This window comes from Nematolebias whitei, chromosome 15, assembly GCF_014905685.2.
Source record: "Nematolebias whitei isolate Nwh7 chromosome 15, NemWhi1, whole genome shotgun sequence".
NCBI lineage: Eukaryota > Metazoa > Chordata > Actinopteri > Cyprinodontiformes > Rivulidae > Nematolebias > Nematolebias whitei.
This window is the reverse complement of record NC_056512.1, coordinates 18,797,854-18,813,008: the sequence shown is the minus strand read 5'-3', so window position 1 is coordinate 18,813,008 and position 15,155 is coordinate 18,797,854. Positions and strand designations below refer to the sequence as shown.

General features: G+C 41.3%; 1 protein-coding gene across 1 annotated transcript in view; it reads right to left on the bottom strand.

The window, feature by feature from the left end:
- The window catches only part of LOC119422089 (serine/threonine-protein kinase N1), a 36,173-nt gene extending 24,280 nt beyond the window's left edge, over positions 1-11,893 (bottom strand). Inside the window, exons 1-2 of the mRNA XM_037689436.1 lie at positions 11,804-11,893; positions 1,578-1,878 (exon numbers count right to left, since the gene is read on the bottom strand). Coding sequence (XP_037545364.1) covers positions 1,578-1,878; positions 11,804-11,893 — 391 coding nt within the window. The remainder of the gene's footprint in view (positions 1-1,577; positions 1,879-11,803) is intronic.
- Positions 11,894-15,155: the final 3,262 nt, after the last annotated feature.

The following is a 15,155-nucleotide window of genomic DNA, read 5'->3' as shown; positions in this document are numbered from 1 at the left end:
ATTCACCCCCTTTGTGTTTTGTTGCCTTAAAAACTGGAATTAATTTTATTTTTTTTATTTAAATGGAAAATATGAGCATGCATTACAAGACCCCACTCAAAAACGTCAATCCTTTGTAAGGCCACCTTCTCTTCTGGTTTGTCTCCATGAGTGTGGTGCATGCTTAGGCAGCCACTGGGGTCAACGTTCTCTATACGAGGAGAGGTATCAGGTTTGAACCAGGCGTAACGTTTTCCTTGGCCAAAAAGTTTAATTTCACAGATTTAGGCTTTGCTCATTAAAAAGCTAATTAAAAATGTTTAAAGTGATTCATGCACATGCCGTTTTATAAACTTTTCTATTGCTGTCAATAGTTTGTCGATCTATTTGTAGGCGCAAATAGAAGCAGTGGCAGTTAGCTGTAGCACTTCCAGTACAACCTGAAGCATTTCAGGTCCAAAAGCAGATTGAACCGAGGACCTTCTTGCTGTGAGGCATCAGTGCTAACCACTAATCCACCATGCTGTCATAACTAAACTGAATAATCTACAATCGGGAATTCAGGTAAAGGTTTATAGATGTTTATCACTGGTAATGTTAAATTAATATTGAACCATGCGTGTGAGGAGCAGGGAGTTATTTTTCTCTCTCAGAGAGCAGCCTGCAGGCACCTGACACCTCCAAGTCTAAGAGGCAAAGGTCATTGTGCTGATAAGTGTGTATAAAACACTTCCTGTACACTGTCCATTGCAAATCTTTGTTACCGGGGCTTCAATGAAACATCTGTGTAAGCCTGTGTGACCGTCTGCCCTGGCAAGTAAACTGGGTGAAAAATATTTTTCTGTCTTTGTGTGGCTCTTTTTAAGTAAGTAGATAATGAAAGGATATTTTTATCCAACATTTTGGTCCTTCGAGCCGGATACAACATCTACGGAGGCTGAGTTACCTCCCACAGGAGTCAGAGAAACAGTCTGCATTTTCAAATAAAGCAGCTTTTTTTTGCAGAAGTTGAAAACTGTTTATTCAAACAGTGATAATGAAGGTTTGTGCTTTGAAAGGTAACAGACAACTTCAGCTGTTTTCCCCAATTCTTTGAACATTTAGCAAAGGATGGCGTCGGACCCAAAGCTGGGTTGAAGTTGAACTCTTTAGTATGACAATGTGATTGTGAAGAAGATTAAAGCCTTCAGTAAAACTAAAGTTTGAAGCACACATGTGTTTAAAAGAATAAATACAAAACCTGACGGGTAATTACCGGTATGGTCAGGCTGCGACTGTTCGAGACTATTTGGCGACTCGATTGTGAGGAAAAAAGGCCAATTTTCAGTCGTAGCTGCAGTGTTTGTGAGCAGCGAGCTGCTTGGCTGCATTACAGTGACCAGTTGTTAAAAATACTCAAACTATTTTTCATGTGCACAGCTTGTTTATTAGTTACTTATTTATCATCCGTGTGGACTTGTAGACCAGTGAGCTATTGTGCAGGAAACAAAAACAGCTTCAGAATGATAAAAGCTCAGATGAGACAAGTTTGAGACTTTTCAGACAGTTTGTAGGTCCCACAGTAGCACAAAAAACTCTTCCCCCAGTGGAAACAGTACCTTTGTTGTCATTGGGACCTTTAACCACAATGTGTGCGTCCAGCTCCTGCAGCTGAGCTTGAAGGGACTCCAGCTTGCGTTTGGAGCTGCGGAGCTGAGAGTCCACCTGCTGGGCATTCCTCTTGTCTGTAATAGCCCTGCGCAGGTTATCTGCACCCTCCTTGATCTTCAGCTCCTTACGGATCTCCCTGCGGATCTTCTCGCGGTGCTCATCCAGGCGCTGCTGTACGCTGGTGTCTGAGAAGTCCGAGTTCTGGTCCAGGCCGAGCTGCTGGAGCACCGACAGCCCATCTGGATCGGTCTGAGGAGGAGAACATGAGGCTAGCAATGAATAAAGCATAGGCGTGAAGGGAAAGGTAGATGGCAGGAAATACGAATACCGTAATTTCCGAACTATAAGCCTCTGCTTTTTTCACACGCTTTGAACACCGCAGCTTAAACAACGCTGCGGCTAATTGATAAATCTTTTTTTTGACTGTCTAACGAGCTTTGTGCAGCCAAAACATTTAGCTTCGTCACACCCAGGCACTCACATAGTTGCCCAATTCACATCTCTCTTGGGAGGTGAGTCCTCCTGACTCAATGAGACTACTGTATTTCTCGCCGTACACGTCGCACTGCCCTATAAGTCGCATCAGTCCAAATATATCTAATAAAGTGGAAAAATCCATGAATGTGTCGCCGTATACATGGCATCTATTATGCGTCACTGCTGACAACCCGGAAATGTGGGCCAGTGTTGTGCCAAAAATTGATTGGTTGTCAAATGGTGGCCGCGGGAGCGTGCACAGGAGGACTTTAACAAGAATTTAACAAGATGAACAATTAAAAACAATTATTTGTTTGCTCGAAATTATAGTAAAGGTGTGTCTCAATCTAACTTTTCCTTAATAAATGCACTTTGATGGTCAAATCAGCTGCATTTCAAAAACTGATATGCGGACTTGCTGTGCATTTCTTCGAAATTTAACAAGATAATCACCTAAAACAATTATTTGTTTACTCGACATTATAGTAAAGGTGTATCTCAGTTTAACTTTTACTTAATAAATGCATGTGTAGGGATGGCACCATCTTGTGGGCCTTCCCTATCTGTGCACCCTTGTGTCATTTAATCCTGATTGATTTCACCTTCTGTTCTCAGCTGTTTGTAATCAAGTCTTGTCTTGTCTGTGTATTTAAGCCTGTCAGTGAGTCTTGTCCTTTGTCTCGTCGTCGTTGGGTATTGTCCTACCCTGCCAGCCTGATCTGTTCCTCGTTCCCTGTTTTTGTAAGTTGCTGCCACGTCAGCCTTTTTGATTTATTATTAAAGAGTACTTATTTTTGTAATCCTTGAGTCCTGGCTCTTTCCCTGCTCAACTGGGTTCACTCCTGCCCTGACCTGTCTGAAACCCTGACAGCATATCAATGGTCAAATTAGCTGCATTTCGCCGGGGCGGCGCAGTGAAATGAAGCTGATTTGCCGTTGCTCCAGGCATGTTCCTGGAACTGGACCAAGGTGGCAGACTAAGACAAACTGATTGTGTCATTAATAGCCACTTTTACCTGACACAATGGCATGCCATACTATTCGAGTGCTATCTAGTGGCTGAAAATGGTAGTGTTCAATATTTTCCATGTCAGAATGAATGAAAACGGTCATATCTCAGTCAAAAATTGGTTTATAAATATGGGGGGAAATCCATAAATATGCTGCTTTGGTGTATAAGTTGCAGAGCATGTAAATAATGCAAAAAACTGTGACTTATAGGTCGAAAAATATGGTACCTGTATAAATAAAGGTCAAAAAATAAAATAAAATCTGACCAATGAAATTACCAAACAGGTCACAGTGGGTTGCCCCCTCCATTTCTCCGTTAAACTAATTGATCAATTTTCCCGTTCTCTCCCCCCCTCCCCGTTGTGACCCCAGGGAGGAGGGGAACTTCATTTGTGTCTCATTGCTTCTTCCTTTGCAGTGCGCAGGAGGAAGATGAACATAGCGATCAATGACTTCCTGGTAGGCTACTGTATTTATTTATAAAATTTTTTAACCAGCCGTGTTACAAACACTGTTCAGAAAAAAAAAAACATTTACTATACACATTTGTGTATGTTACCCGTACATATTTAATTAAAAGTTTAAAAAATATTTCTATGTAAATATCTCATGTTACAACATGGACATGGACACCTGTGGTTTATAGACAAGCGTGGCCTATATATGTACTTCTTTTTTTTGTTAGCGCAGCATACATTCAGGTGTGCTCAATAGTCCAGAAATGAGGATAAGTCACTGCACAAGTTGTGTAAGTTAGAGGAAATATAACCTCATTTCTGAATAAGTGTACTGCCTTCAGAACATTCACCGTCCGTCAACAAACTATTACACAGCAATCTATGGCAATGGCCCTGACCTTGTATAACCTTTCACCTTGATTTGTGACCTTGACCTAAGGATGGGGTGATTAAAGGATTATGCCACATTCTCTCTCTTTGTGGTACAAAAATGTATCAAGTTTAGTTAAATCATTTAGAGCTTTTGTCATTTTGATTATTTGGCTGTACGGACAGAGACTTTACCATCATACCTCCACCTTTCGATAATTTCATAAAAAGTTTGAACGTTGTGCACAAATGTAAATGAAGACAGAGTGCACTGATCTGTAAATCTCAAACCCACGTTATTCATAGTGAAAATACATTAAACATTTTTCTAAACAAAAAAATCGTACCATTAAAAATTGAACTTGATGGCTTGTACTTATTTTAACAAGCAGTGCACCAATGTCCCCCTGGGGAACAGTGAATGTTTGTAGTTTTCAAGATGAGTGTTTTTCTGGACTGGAAATGAACAGGGGACGCAAGTAAACCTTAATGTTGTTGGGGCAAGATATTCAAGTGAATAGGAGTTATACGGTGGAGAAGAAGAGTTTTTTTTCCCCTTGTCTGAGGCGGTGCAGAGTGACAGATCCTGGCGAGTGGAGGGTGAAATTTTATACACCACCAGGTGCAATGGTGGAGCTCGGGGGGATGGCCTTTGTTAACGCAATCATTGGCCACCCCAGTCATTTGAGGAAACTATACTTTGGAGTTTTCCTTTTAGTCTTTCTAAACTAGAAAGCATAGTTTTCTCATATGATGGGGTGGTCAGTTTTCATATGTGTATGTGGTGGCCATCTTGGATTTTGACAGTAACTTACGCCTAGATGTTGTCACACACCAAAATAAATGAGTACCTCACTTATTTTTCAAGTTATCATGCTCACAACACGGTTAGACAGACGGTATTTCTGATCCCTTCTTTCGCTCCATGACGGGGGACAAAAACCCTGAGACGGGGTCACGTTTCTCACCGTGAAACTTCTCTTCTTTTAACAACAGCCTGTAAACATCGAGGAACTGAGGAGAGCAGCTGCTGGAGGTTCTGGAGGGAAATGTCCTATTCATGTCTGATGGAGGATTCTTGCTGTTCAACAGTCCTGGGTCTCTAAGCTGTATTTTTTAATGGTTTGAATTAGTGAGTGGTCTGGACTCTTCTACAAATCCATGCTGTTGTAACTGAGGTGGTAGATGTTCCTTCTTCTCTTCAGCATTGAGAATGTGCTTTTGGTGGTTTCCAAAAACAGTTTCAAATGATGATTTATCTTACCTCAGAACAGTTTCCCACTTTGCATTAGTCCATGTTAAATGAGTTTTGACAGAAAAGATGGCAGTATTTCTGGCTGGTCGTCACAAATGGCTTCTTCTGTGCATGACAGAGCTTTAGACAGTGTTTGTCAGTGTCACAGGGACGTGTGTTTACAGATAATTATTTGTAGAAGTGCTCCTGAACCATGAAGGGATGTCCAGAACAGAACCAGACCTTTTTTAATGCCCTCTGAGGACCCAAAGATTACAGACTGACCTTCAACCATGTTCTTTGAAATCAGAGATTTCTCCATATTATTATTTTTACTGTAAATGATGAGATATTCAAAGTCTTTCCAATGTTTCATTCAAGAACACCAAAGTTCATGCTCAGTAATCCAGGTAATAATCCAACAATGTTCAGTCAGGTCATCTGGACGGTTTCTTTTTTTGCTGAGACGTTTCGCCCTTCATCCAAAGGACTTCCTCAATCTGAGGAGCCACCAACAAACTGAGTCCCATCACAAACAGCATACGCCCATAGTGGAAAAAAAAAGTCTCCTCACCAACTTAGTTTCCATTGGATGAAGGGCGAATCGTCTCAGCAAAAAAAGAAACCGATCAGATCCTGACTGAATATTGTTGGATTCAAGAACATGATTTTGAAATTGTTCCAATATTTTTAGACAAAGTTTTACGCAGACTGGTGAACCTCGGCCTATTTTTTGTTGTGAGAGATTCAGCCTCTCTAAAATGCTCGTTTTATACCCAGTCCTCTTACTCATACCCATTAAGCCAATTAGTTGCAAAAATCCTCCTCCAGCTTTCTTATCCAGGGCACTTACTTTTACTGCCTTTCTCACCTCTGTGCCAACTTTATTAAAGATATGCAGCAATCAAACGCAAAGTTAATTAAATAACAAACATTATTTTTTTTAAAACATTTGCTATTGTTACAATGGTCCACAGTGAATAAAATATGGTTCATTAGATTCAAAAACCCATTTTACACAACCTCCTGACTTTTTGGGGATTGGCGTTTATTTTATTAGTGGAATTATTTAGTCAGAGAGCTGCTGGACTGAAATTACGCCCGTTAACCATCGTCCTGCACAGTTCGAACACACAGTGGGATAAAATGGAGGACGAACAGTAACCCTGAGGGAAACTAGTGAAACCTGAACAGCTGAAAACTGTGAGGTCGCCTTAAAGCAGAGGCTTCACTTAAGTGCATAAAGAGCTGAGTGCTCACATCAGCTCTCCTCCTGATCAACACTAACAGGATTACAGCAGCTTAGAACAACATTAAGACCAAACAAAATCAAACCTGGACTCGTCTGCTTTTGCCTGGGTCACATATAACTAAACACACGCTTCGTGAACAATGCACTAAAATCATGATTCCTCACAAAGTTTAGCCGTTTTCTTCTAAAACCAAGTTTGTTCACTTTACGACAACACGAGTCACACGTGTTTCTTTCAGTTATCAGGCTCCTCTCTTGTGGAACCAACTTCCAGTTTCTGTCCGTGAGGCTGACACATTGTCCAGTTTTAAGACTGGACTGAAGACTTCCCTTTTTACTAAATCCTATAGTTAGGGTCAGCTTGGGTTTCCTGAGCTCTCCCTTAGTTATGCTGCTGGAGGACAAACGTACCACTTTTTCTTTACTCTGCTACTGTCTTTACTTATTCTGCTCAATCTGTTTTGTATTTGTAATTTTTTTTTTTCTATCCTACATGTGTTTTTGTCTTTCAGGTATACCTGCATCTGTCATTCTGTGTTTGTTTGTCTCTCTTTCTGTCCTCTCAAACCCAGCTGGTCAAAGCAGATGGCCGTTTCTCCTGAGCCTGGTTCTGCTGGAGGTTTCTTCCTGTTAAAAGGGAGTTTTTCCTTTCCACTGTTGCCTTTGTGCTTGCTCAGGATGGGAGACTGCAACAAAGTGAAGATTCAACTTGTCTGCTGCTTCCTTAGATAGAGAACTTTACTAATTGGCTTTTCTATGTATGTGAATGTTCCTGTAAAGTGCCCTGAGACAACTTTGTTGTGATATGGCGCTATATAAAGAAACTGAATTGAAAAAAATTATGTCCTCATATGAGGACAGTATGTTTTTTCTTTGCATTTTATTTATTTATTTATTTATTTATTTTGCAAATTGGCATCATAAGGTCCCAGTTACCCTAAAACCAAATTGTCAGCTTTCTTTGATAAGCAGTTCTTAAAAAAATCTATGTCCTAATATGAGGACCCAGGGTCTCTGGAGGTACAGTAGTCCCTCGCTCCTTCGCGGTTCGACTTTCGTGGACTCACTCTTTTGCAGTTTTTCAAAGATTGAACATGAGGGGAAAAAACTGTACAGGACACATGACTATCAACTTTATTACTCATCTGATTGGGACAATATGGGATACAGTACTGTACAGTAAAAAGTTAACGAAATAATAAAATACTTCAGACAGGCACTGTCATTTTGTAGTTTTCGCTCAGTAAGCCTACATTGTATCACCACTCATAAGGACTACATTTCCCAGAAGTTAACAGTGTCCCATCCAGAAGCCCTGTTGCCTTCTGCTGAAATACGCAGAGAGAATGTTTTGATCTGATCCAAAAAAGTTTGGTCATTTACAGTGACTTCGGCGCCCAGCAGATTCAGAGAGCCGCATGGAACCCACCGGGAACCGGACCAGAACTGGACCTCCAGACCCATCAGCAAATCCGAGAGCTTGTAGCCCACCCACGAGGACTTCCGAGTGGGGGACGTGCCACTGTAGGTGTGGCGCTCACTCCGGAGCCCACCAGGACTTTTTTCATCTCTTTATAGGACTGCTCAATTGGACCACCGGTCCTGCGCTGCCCACCCAAAGGTCCAGCCCCCTTCAAAATGTGCTTTGGAGCTCAAGGGCTGCACAGAACCGGACCAGAAACGGACCTCCAGACTCATCAGCAAATCCAACAGCTGGTAGCCGGCCCACAAGGTCTTCTGAGCGGGGGACATGCTGCCGTAGGTCTGGCAGCTCTGCAGCACACTGCCACTACACCGAGCCAGAGAACTGATCAGAACCGGCAGGGTAGGTTCGCCGAAACAGAACCAAGTCAAAGCAGAACCGAGCCACCACTGTTCTACAGAGCTGGTAAGTAAAATTTAGTAGCTACATTTAAGTATGTTGTTGAAATTAGTAGGTTTAAAAGTTTAGAACGTTGTGGGCTTCATCACTGCAGGGTAGATCTGCAGAAATGGAATCGAATCGGATCGGAACCGAGCAGAACTGTGAGCCACAGCTGTTCTGCCAGCTGGCGAGTAAAATTTAGCTATATATACATATGTTGTTAAAATTCATTCAACCTTTATTTATGCAGGTTAGTCTCAGTGAGTCTTGCGGACTCGTTTACAAGAGAGACTATTAAAATGACATAGGTTTAAAACTTTAGAACATTGCAAGAGTGTAGGGAGGGTTCATAAAGACAACATATCTATAAATACTAAAATAAATATAACATCGCTACTTTACGGATTTTCACTTATTGCGGGGATGTTCAGTACGTAACCCCCACAATAATTGAAGGACTACTGTAATCTGGAATAATTTTTTTTCTGGCTTTTTCCTGTTGTAGCACAGTTAGCATACTTGTCAAAGATATGTCTGTGATATGTTTGTTTTGTAAAGTATTTGAGGTTCGTTCCAGTTGGTGGTTAATTTGTAAACCAAACGATGATGAAACGCAAATAGCGGTGGGGGTGGGGGGGTCCCTCAGTAATTTTTGACTAAAGTAGATGCCATTTCCTGCATTCTGATGTATTTTAACGGGTTGTTAAACATCTACGTTTACCTACATTTGCAAACACTTGATTCAACAACTATTTTAGAGAGCAACAAGAGGTTTCCTGACCAACAGCTCCCCTTGAGTGAATAGAGCACGCTCCGCTCCTCTCAAGCATCCTTGCACATGCTCCAATACTATCTCCATTGCCACTGCCTTCATGTGCTTCAATTCTCGGTTGTTTAGTTGTACAGTGAGAAGACTTTATTTAAAAAATTTAAATAAATTGGACTGTCTTTTCAACATTTTGATCACTTTTATTTGGACAAATTGGCGCCATTGTTTTGCTACATGATGTAGCTACATAACGTGATTACCCATCAAGCATTTTGCTTGTATTTTTAATAAATAATCCAATTGTTTTAATGACCCACTTAAACTGTAAAACTGATTTGCAATTTAGTTGTGGTGTTTAATTATAATTTTGTGTTTTTAATTAAATTGCCCATGACAGTATTTTCAGGGGTGAAGATTTTTTAAAGGGTAGAAGTGGAAATGCTTACTTAAAGGGACAGTTCTGATGTGATATTAGGAAGCTCATAAGTGGCTGTTATGTTTAAAATTAGTGTTTATGTAAATATTTTCAGATTACATATCCAATATAGGTTGTATTCGTTCAAGGCAGTCAAATTTGTTCATAACTTTATTATTAGTAAGCCTGAGAGTAACCGGATCCAAGCAAACAGCTACCGGAAGGCACCCTGTCAAAATAAGAGTTCCCAAATCCTGTTCCAGCAGGATCCAGCTCAAATTAAGCCCTAGTTCTAGTGCTGGAAACTCATAGACTTTAAAAGTTTTTGCCCATCATAATCCAAAGGTTTTTGATGCGTTTGTCCAGTATGTTTAATTTAAACTTAAGTTTAATTTATAAAATGCAGGTTTTCATCAACTTATTTAACAGTCAGATGTAACTCTACAACTGTTTAACATTTAGAGCGAATCCAAATCAAGATGGCTGCCACAGCTAGTGATGTTAGCAAACACAAAACTGGTTATAAATTGGTGACTTGTCCAGATGCTGAGCTGAAACTTGGCATGGTAGTAGCTGAGAGTCATCCCCAACACATATGTCACAAGAACTTAGCTTAAAACTTTGGCATTAACTATTGGAGTTAACCTTGTTAGTCTGTTAGCAAAACATCGTAGGAACCACTGCAAAACATTCTATCTTTTTTATAAAGTTATTATTTAATGTACCTCTACAGCTGCTTAACATTTGGAGTCAGATGAAGTCAAAACGGCTGCCAAAGCTAGTCTAGCTTAATCAAAATAGCTGTAATGCAGTCAGTTTTACAGATACTGAGCTAAAATGTAATGTGGTAGTAGTTGAAAGTACTCTAAGCCTAAAATCTATTTTCATTGTATGACCAAAAGATTACAACTCCATCATTTCTCATAATTAGATCTTAGTTTGAAACTCTGGTGTGAAAGACAGCGGGCGCATTCTTTTAAGGAATGGGACTTTATATGTTAGCAATCAGAATTCACCCTGAAATAGTTGTTTTTATTTCTGCAGTAAAAACATTGTATTTTTGTATTGAACTCCTCTTTAAAACCAGGCAACACAACCCCCCAGTGAGAGTATATGGACTGCTCAGAGCCGTCCAGCTTAGCAGATCTGATTACAACATCTTCAGCCGTGTCCATGCAGCTCCATGCAGGCTGAGGCTGCAGCTCTGTGCTCATTAAAGCTGTAATCCATCTGCAACACAATGCCCTGCTACAGCCGGGCCCAGCACTGGGCCCATACCAGGCCGAGCCAGGCTGTTAACTGCATCATCGCTCTGCATGTCGCACATACTGACAGATGAGCACCGTTATGAAGACGGACATTTAAGATATTTTTCAGGAAGTTAAGAGACCCAGAATTTCTTTAAAAAGCATCTCAGCAGCTGCTTTTTGTGCCAGAGTCAAGAATTACAGTTCTCTTATGTAGCCATTTTGATCAAAACTTGAAAATAACCTCACCTGCGAGACTCAGTGTGTGTGCTAAGGATGGGTCTCAGCTACTACCACACCAAATTTGAGTTCAGGTTCTGTAAAACTGGCGACACGGTCCTTTTTGTGTTGGTTAGTGTCGTTTAGCTGTGATGGGCATCTTTAACTGAGTTGACTTTCAAGTGTTCATGTGACATTTTGCTAACAGACAAACACTCCATCCATCAGTGCTGAGGTTTCAGGTAATGATCTCACACAATAAAGAACGCTTGCAGTACGTGTTGCAAATGACTCTCAGCTACTACCATGCTACATTTTAGCACATTATCTGTAAAACTCACTCAATTAAAGCTGTTTTTATTAAGTGAAGTGGCTGTGGCAGCCATCTTGAATCAAGCTGGCCCTACGCATTAATCTTTGTCGATGTACAGCTAGTTTCTTAAAAACTCATCCAGTGCTTTATGAGAGATTTTGTTAACAGACACACAAAACACTATTGTGCACCTTCTCTTTTAGCGACAGGTGATAAGCGTTGAAGTTTTGGTGCACAGCATCCTCAGCTCGGTCTGAGCAGAACAGAAAACACAGCCAGCAGCGCGCCACGAACGACAGGAAGGGAGAGTGTTCTGCTCTGACGCACTTCTGTCCAACACAATACAACATAATCCCTGGTGCTTTCCAACAAAGAACCTCTGGAGTGACGAGTAAGAGTAAGAGCAGGCAGACAGAGAAACTTTCTGCTGATCTGCAGTGACCGAGCAGATGCTTTTTTTACAGGAAGTGAACAAGGAAGCTGACAGAAAAGACAGCCATGAAGCGCCGAGCAGGTGGCAGCGACGAGGCTCGCTCCGGCCATTACCAAAGACTCTGCGTCGCTCTGGTCGGTGGGTGTCGGGGAGTCAACCAGCTGATCCCCAAGAAGGTCTTCTGACAAGTCCTCACTGGCCATCATCAGCCTCCCTGGGCCTCACACTCTGTCACACACACACTCACACCAAGCAGGCAGCCCGTGGAGCTGGAACACGTAGATGTGCAAGTCCTGGCTGTCCTTTCAGACCAAGAATCCAAGAGCTCAGTCCAAACCTGGATTGAGGGAATGAGGTAAAGAGGAAGACAGAGCAGCAGAGAGACGGCACCCCACCTCGCTGCTTCCTGTTCTGCTCTTCGGCAGATAGAAACTGAGGCGTCGTGCACTTTGTGCACACACTCGCCTGGTGTTGTAAGTGAGAGATGACAGTCATTCTGCTTCCTGCTACCGGGTCTCTCCGGAGCCTAGAGACAGGCTGTTGTGACAGAACGTGTTAGAGTCACTGTCAGACGCTGTACTTGTAGATGGAAGTCAAACCGTGTGTGTGGTGTTTACACAGAGTCAGCACCTAAATGTATAAAAGAGCGGAATCTGGAGGATGAACCCCAATGAGAGGTGGGGTCAAAAGGGCCAACGAGACTCCTGCAACACAAATAACAGCGCTTTATTAGGAAGAGGCTCTGCGTTTTATTCTCCAACGATGTAAGACTGTGTCTCATGACGCAATCTAACAACACAATGAGCAGTCTCTGCCCCGGGGTGGACTGACCAACAACACTTCCTGTGAACCAGAGACCAGCAGGTCCTGAGCTTTTCCTGCTCAAGGACCCTCTAAGTCCTCACCTCTCTGGCTCAGAATGCTTTAGATGAAATGGACAGAAGAGGACCAAAAAGTAGCAAACAGCACATCCAGTATTTTTTCACTCTGCTGTAGAGGAATAGGAAGTGAAATAAAGCAAGGCTAAACCAGTCAATAATGCCCTACTCACCATATCTACAAGATTTTTTAGATTTCCTTACCAAGGAGGAGCTGGAACTCTTGTAGCTGGTTATGGTGGAACTTGGACCAGTGGCTGAAGAAATAGCAGCCCCCATGCATCCATACTGCCCAGAGCTGTCACAGAGACGTCTGAGCGCTCTTTACTCCCTCCACGGAGAGAAAATGAAACGGTAAACCTTGGTAAGAACTGCTGTGATGCCTGCAGTCACAAAACTGAAATAGATGCACCAACTATAACTGTGCTGACCACAGTATCAGGAAATAAGATCACATCACTTTACAAACACAGCTCTTAAAGTTAGACTAACACTGTTTAGGACTGAAGTGATCTAATATCAGAAAATTATTATTAGGTATCGAAGCACTCTTATTACCATTTGGACGTTTTTCTTCAGTATACTGAGCTATGACTTCAGGTACCATACCATACCATACCATACCATACCATACCATACCATACCAGCTTTATTTATAGAAGGAAAGGTATCAGTACATTTTACAGCTTAGATGCAATACACAATAAATGGACAAGGGGCCTTTGGAGAAATAAGTGCGCAAACCCTGCCCTCTTTAGCTCTGTAGCTCAGACATCACAGTACAAACATCATTTAGTTAAAACCGGACACAGAAGGTTGAAGTTATATCAGAACTAGAATGTTTTATTCTTTATGAGTTTTACACATTCACAGTTAAGTTTTATGATTTTTAGATATTTGAACCCAGAATATTTGACTCAGAACAGACCCCAGTCTGTGAGGATCCAAACTTCTCCTCCTTCACCATAACCCTCAACACTGGCTCCCCTCAGGGCTGTGTGTTGAGCTCCCTCCTGTTCACTCTGCTCATATATCTGTGCACTTACTCTTATTCTTCCACGGACAGATAGAAAGATAGATGGATGGAAGGATGGATAGAAAAGGATAAAGGGTATAAGGGTATCCATGACAGGGGGGAAAATGTTGTTTTTTATCATGCTTCAAAATCACAGAGTGGGTCTGAGTCCATTGGAGAAACAGAAATGTTAGCATAGGGTGAGCAAAAATGGCTCAGAGGTTGTTTTTCAACAAAGCCAATCCTTCAGCAAGACACATTTTAATGTTTCTGCAGGTGTTGAGCTTTTATTTCCTCAATATAAACTGCAGAAGGTTTACAAAACAAAACTGTAGGATGAGTAAGCAGTGATATGTTTTACTTCGTAACCAATTCTAGACTTGTCACTCACCCTTCTACTAAAACATGTATCAGCTTATTTTTTTATGGATAAGGATGAAACATTTGTGTTGATATTGAGGATTTAGCTAAAAGGGGATCCACAAACCTATCGAGGCCCCTCATCACAGCCAGTCTGTGTTTGATTCTGTTCACATGTTCCTGAATAAAACATGACTTTGGAGCTGAAGCGTTCAACAAATAGCCTTCCCTGTGATGAAGATTTAGTGCTTACTTATTTTGACTTGACTGCATTTTAAAATAGTCCGTGTTGTCAGCAGAGGACAAATCATTTGTCTCAAAGTTAGCTAAGACAAACTTCAGTTCACATGTGGCCGTAACAATGATGGTCTGGGAGAAAACCTTCGGACCGATTGTTCAAATCAGAATATGCAGAATAACAATTTAATAAATGTGCTCTGAGCTGGGCGCTACATCGAGAGTAGTTTTAGAGATTAGGGTTTCCAGGAGGACACAGGTGATAAAAACATGTTTAATATTTAAGAGTGTAAACTCATCTCAGTTGAGTTTGTGATGTTCAGATGACCAGTTTGTTATAATGATGCAATTCATATCCCTTTGGACTTGTTTGTTAGAAACATAGACTTGGGAATAACATAGAGTTTGACATACACTTTCATTACATTTCAATGATATGATGTCAACAAAACCTCTGTGACAGATTGAGAATAAAGACCAGGGAAACCTGGATGTAGCATCAAGGTGTCATGTCCTGCATGAATTTCATAACAATTCTGCTGGAAGAACCATGTAATGAGGCTGTAAAGGGTATAATAATAGTGTTTGCAATAACTCCACTTTGGTGTTTATTTAGACTAACCATTGAGCCCCAGTATCTCACTGGACATCGACCGTTCCTGACCTTTGTAAGGGAGTCTCCAAAGTGTCTCAATATTTGTGGGGTTCCTAATTTCCTCGTGTGAGTCACAGGCTTGTCGTTTAAATTTTGAACTATTTTTGTGTGACAAATATTCTCTCAGAATAGCTACAATGTTGTGTGCATTCCTAAAATGTGTCTAAAACCCTTTTTAATTGAGATCTGTAATTTTGAAAAGCTACATTTTGACACCTGCATGGGAGCTCTTCCATGACAGAAAACATCTGAGGCCACAGCCTCAAATTGTCCAGTCTAAACGTCACTAGTGATCAACAATAATTTATTCAAATCTGGTC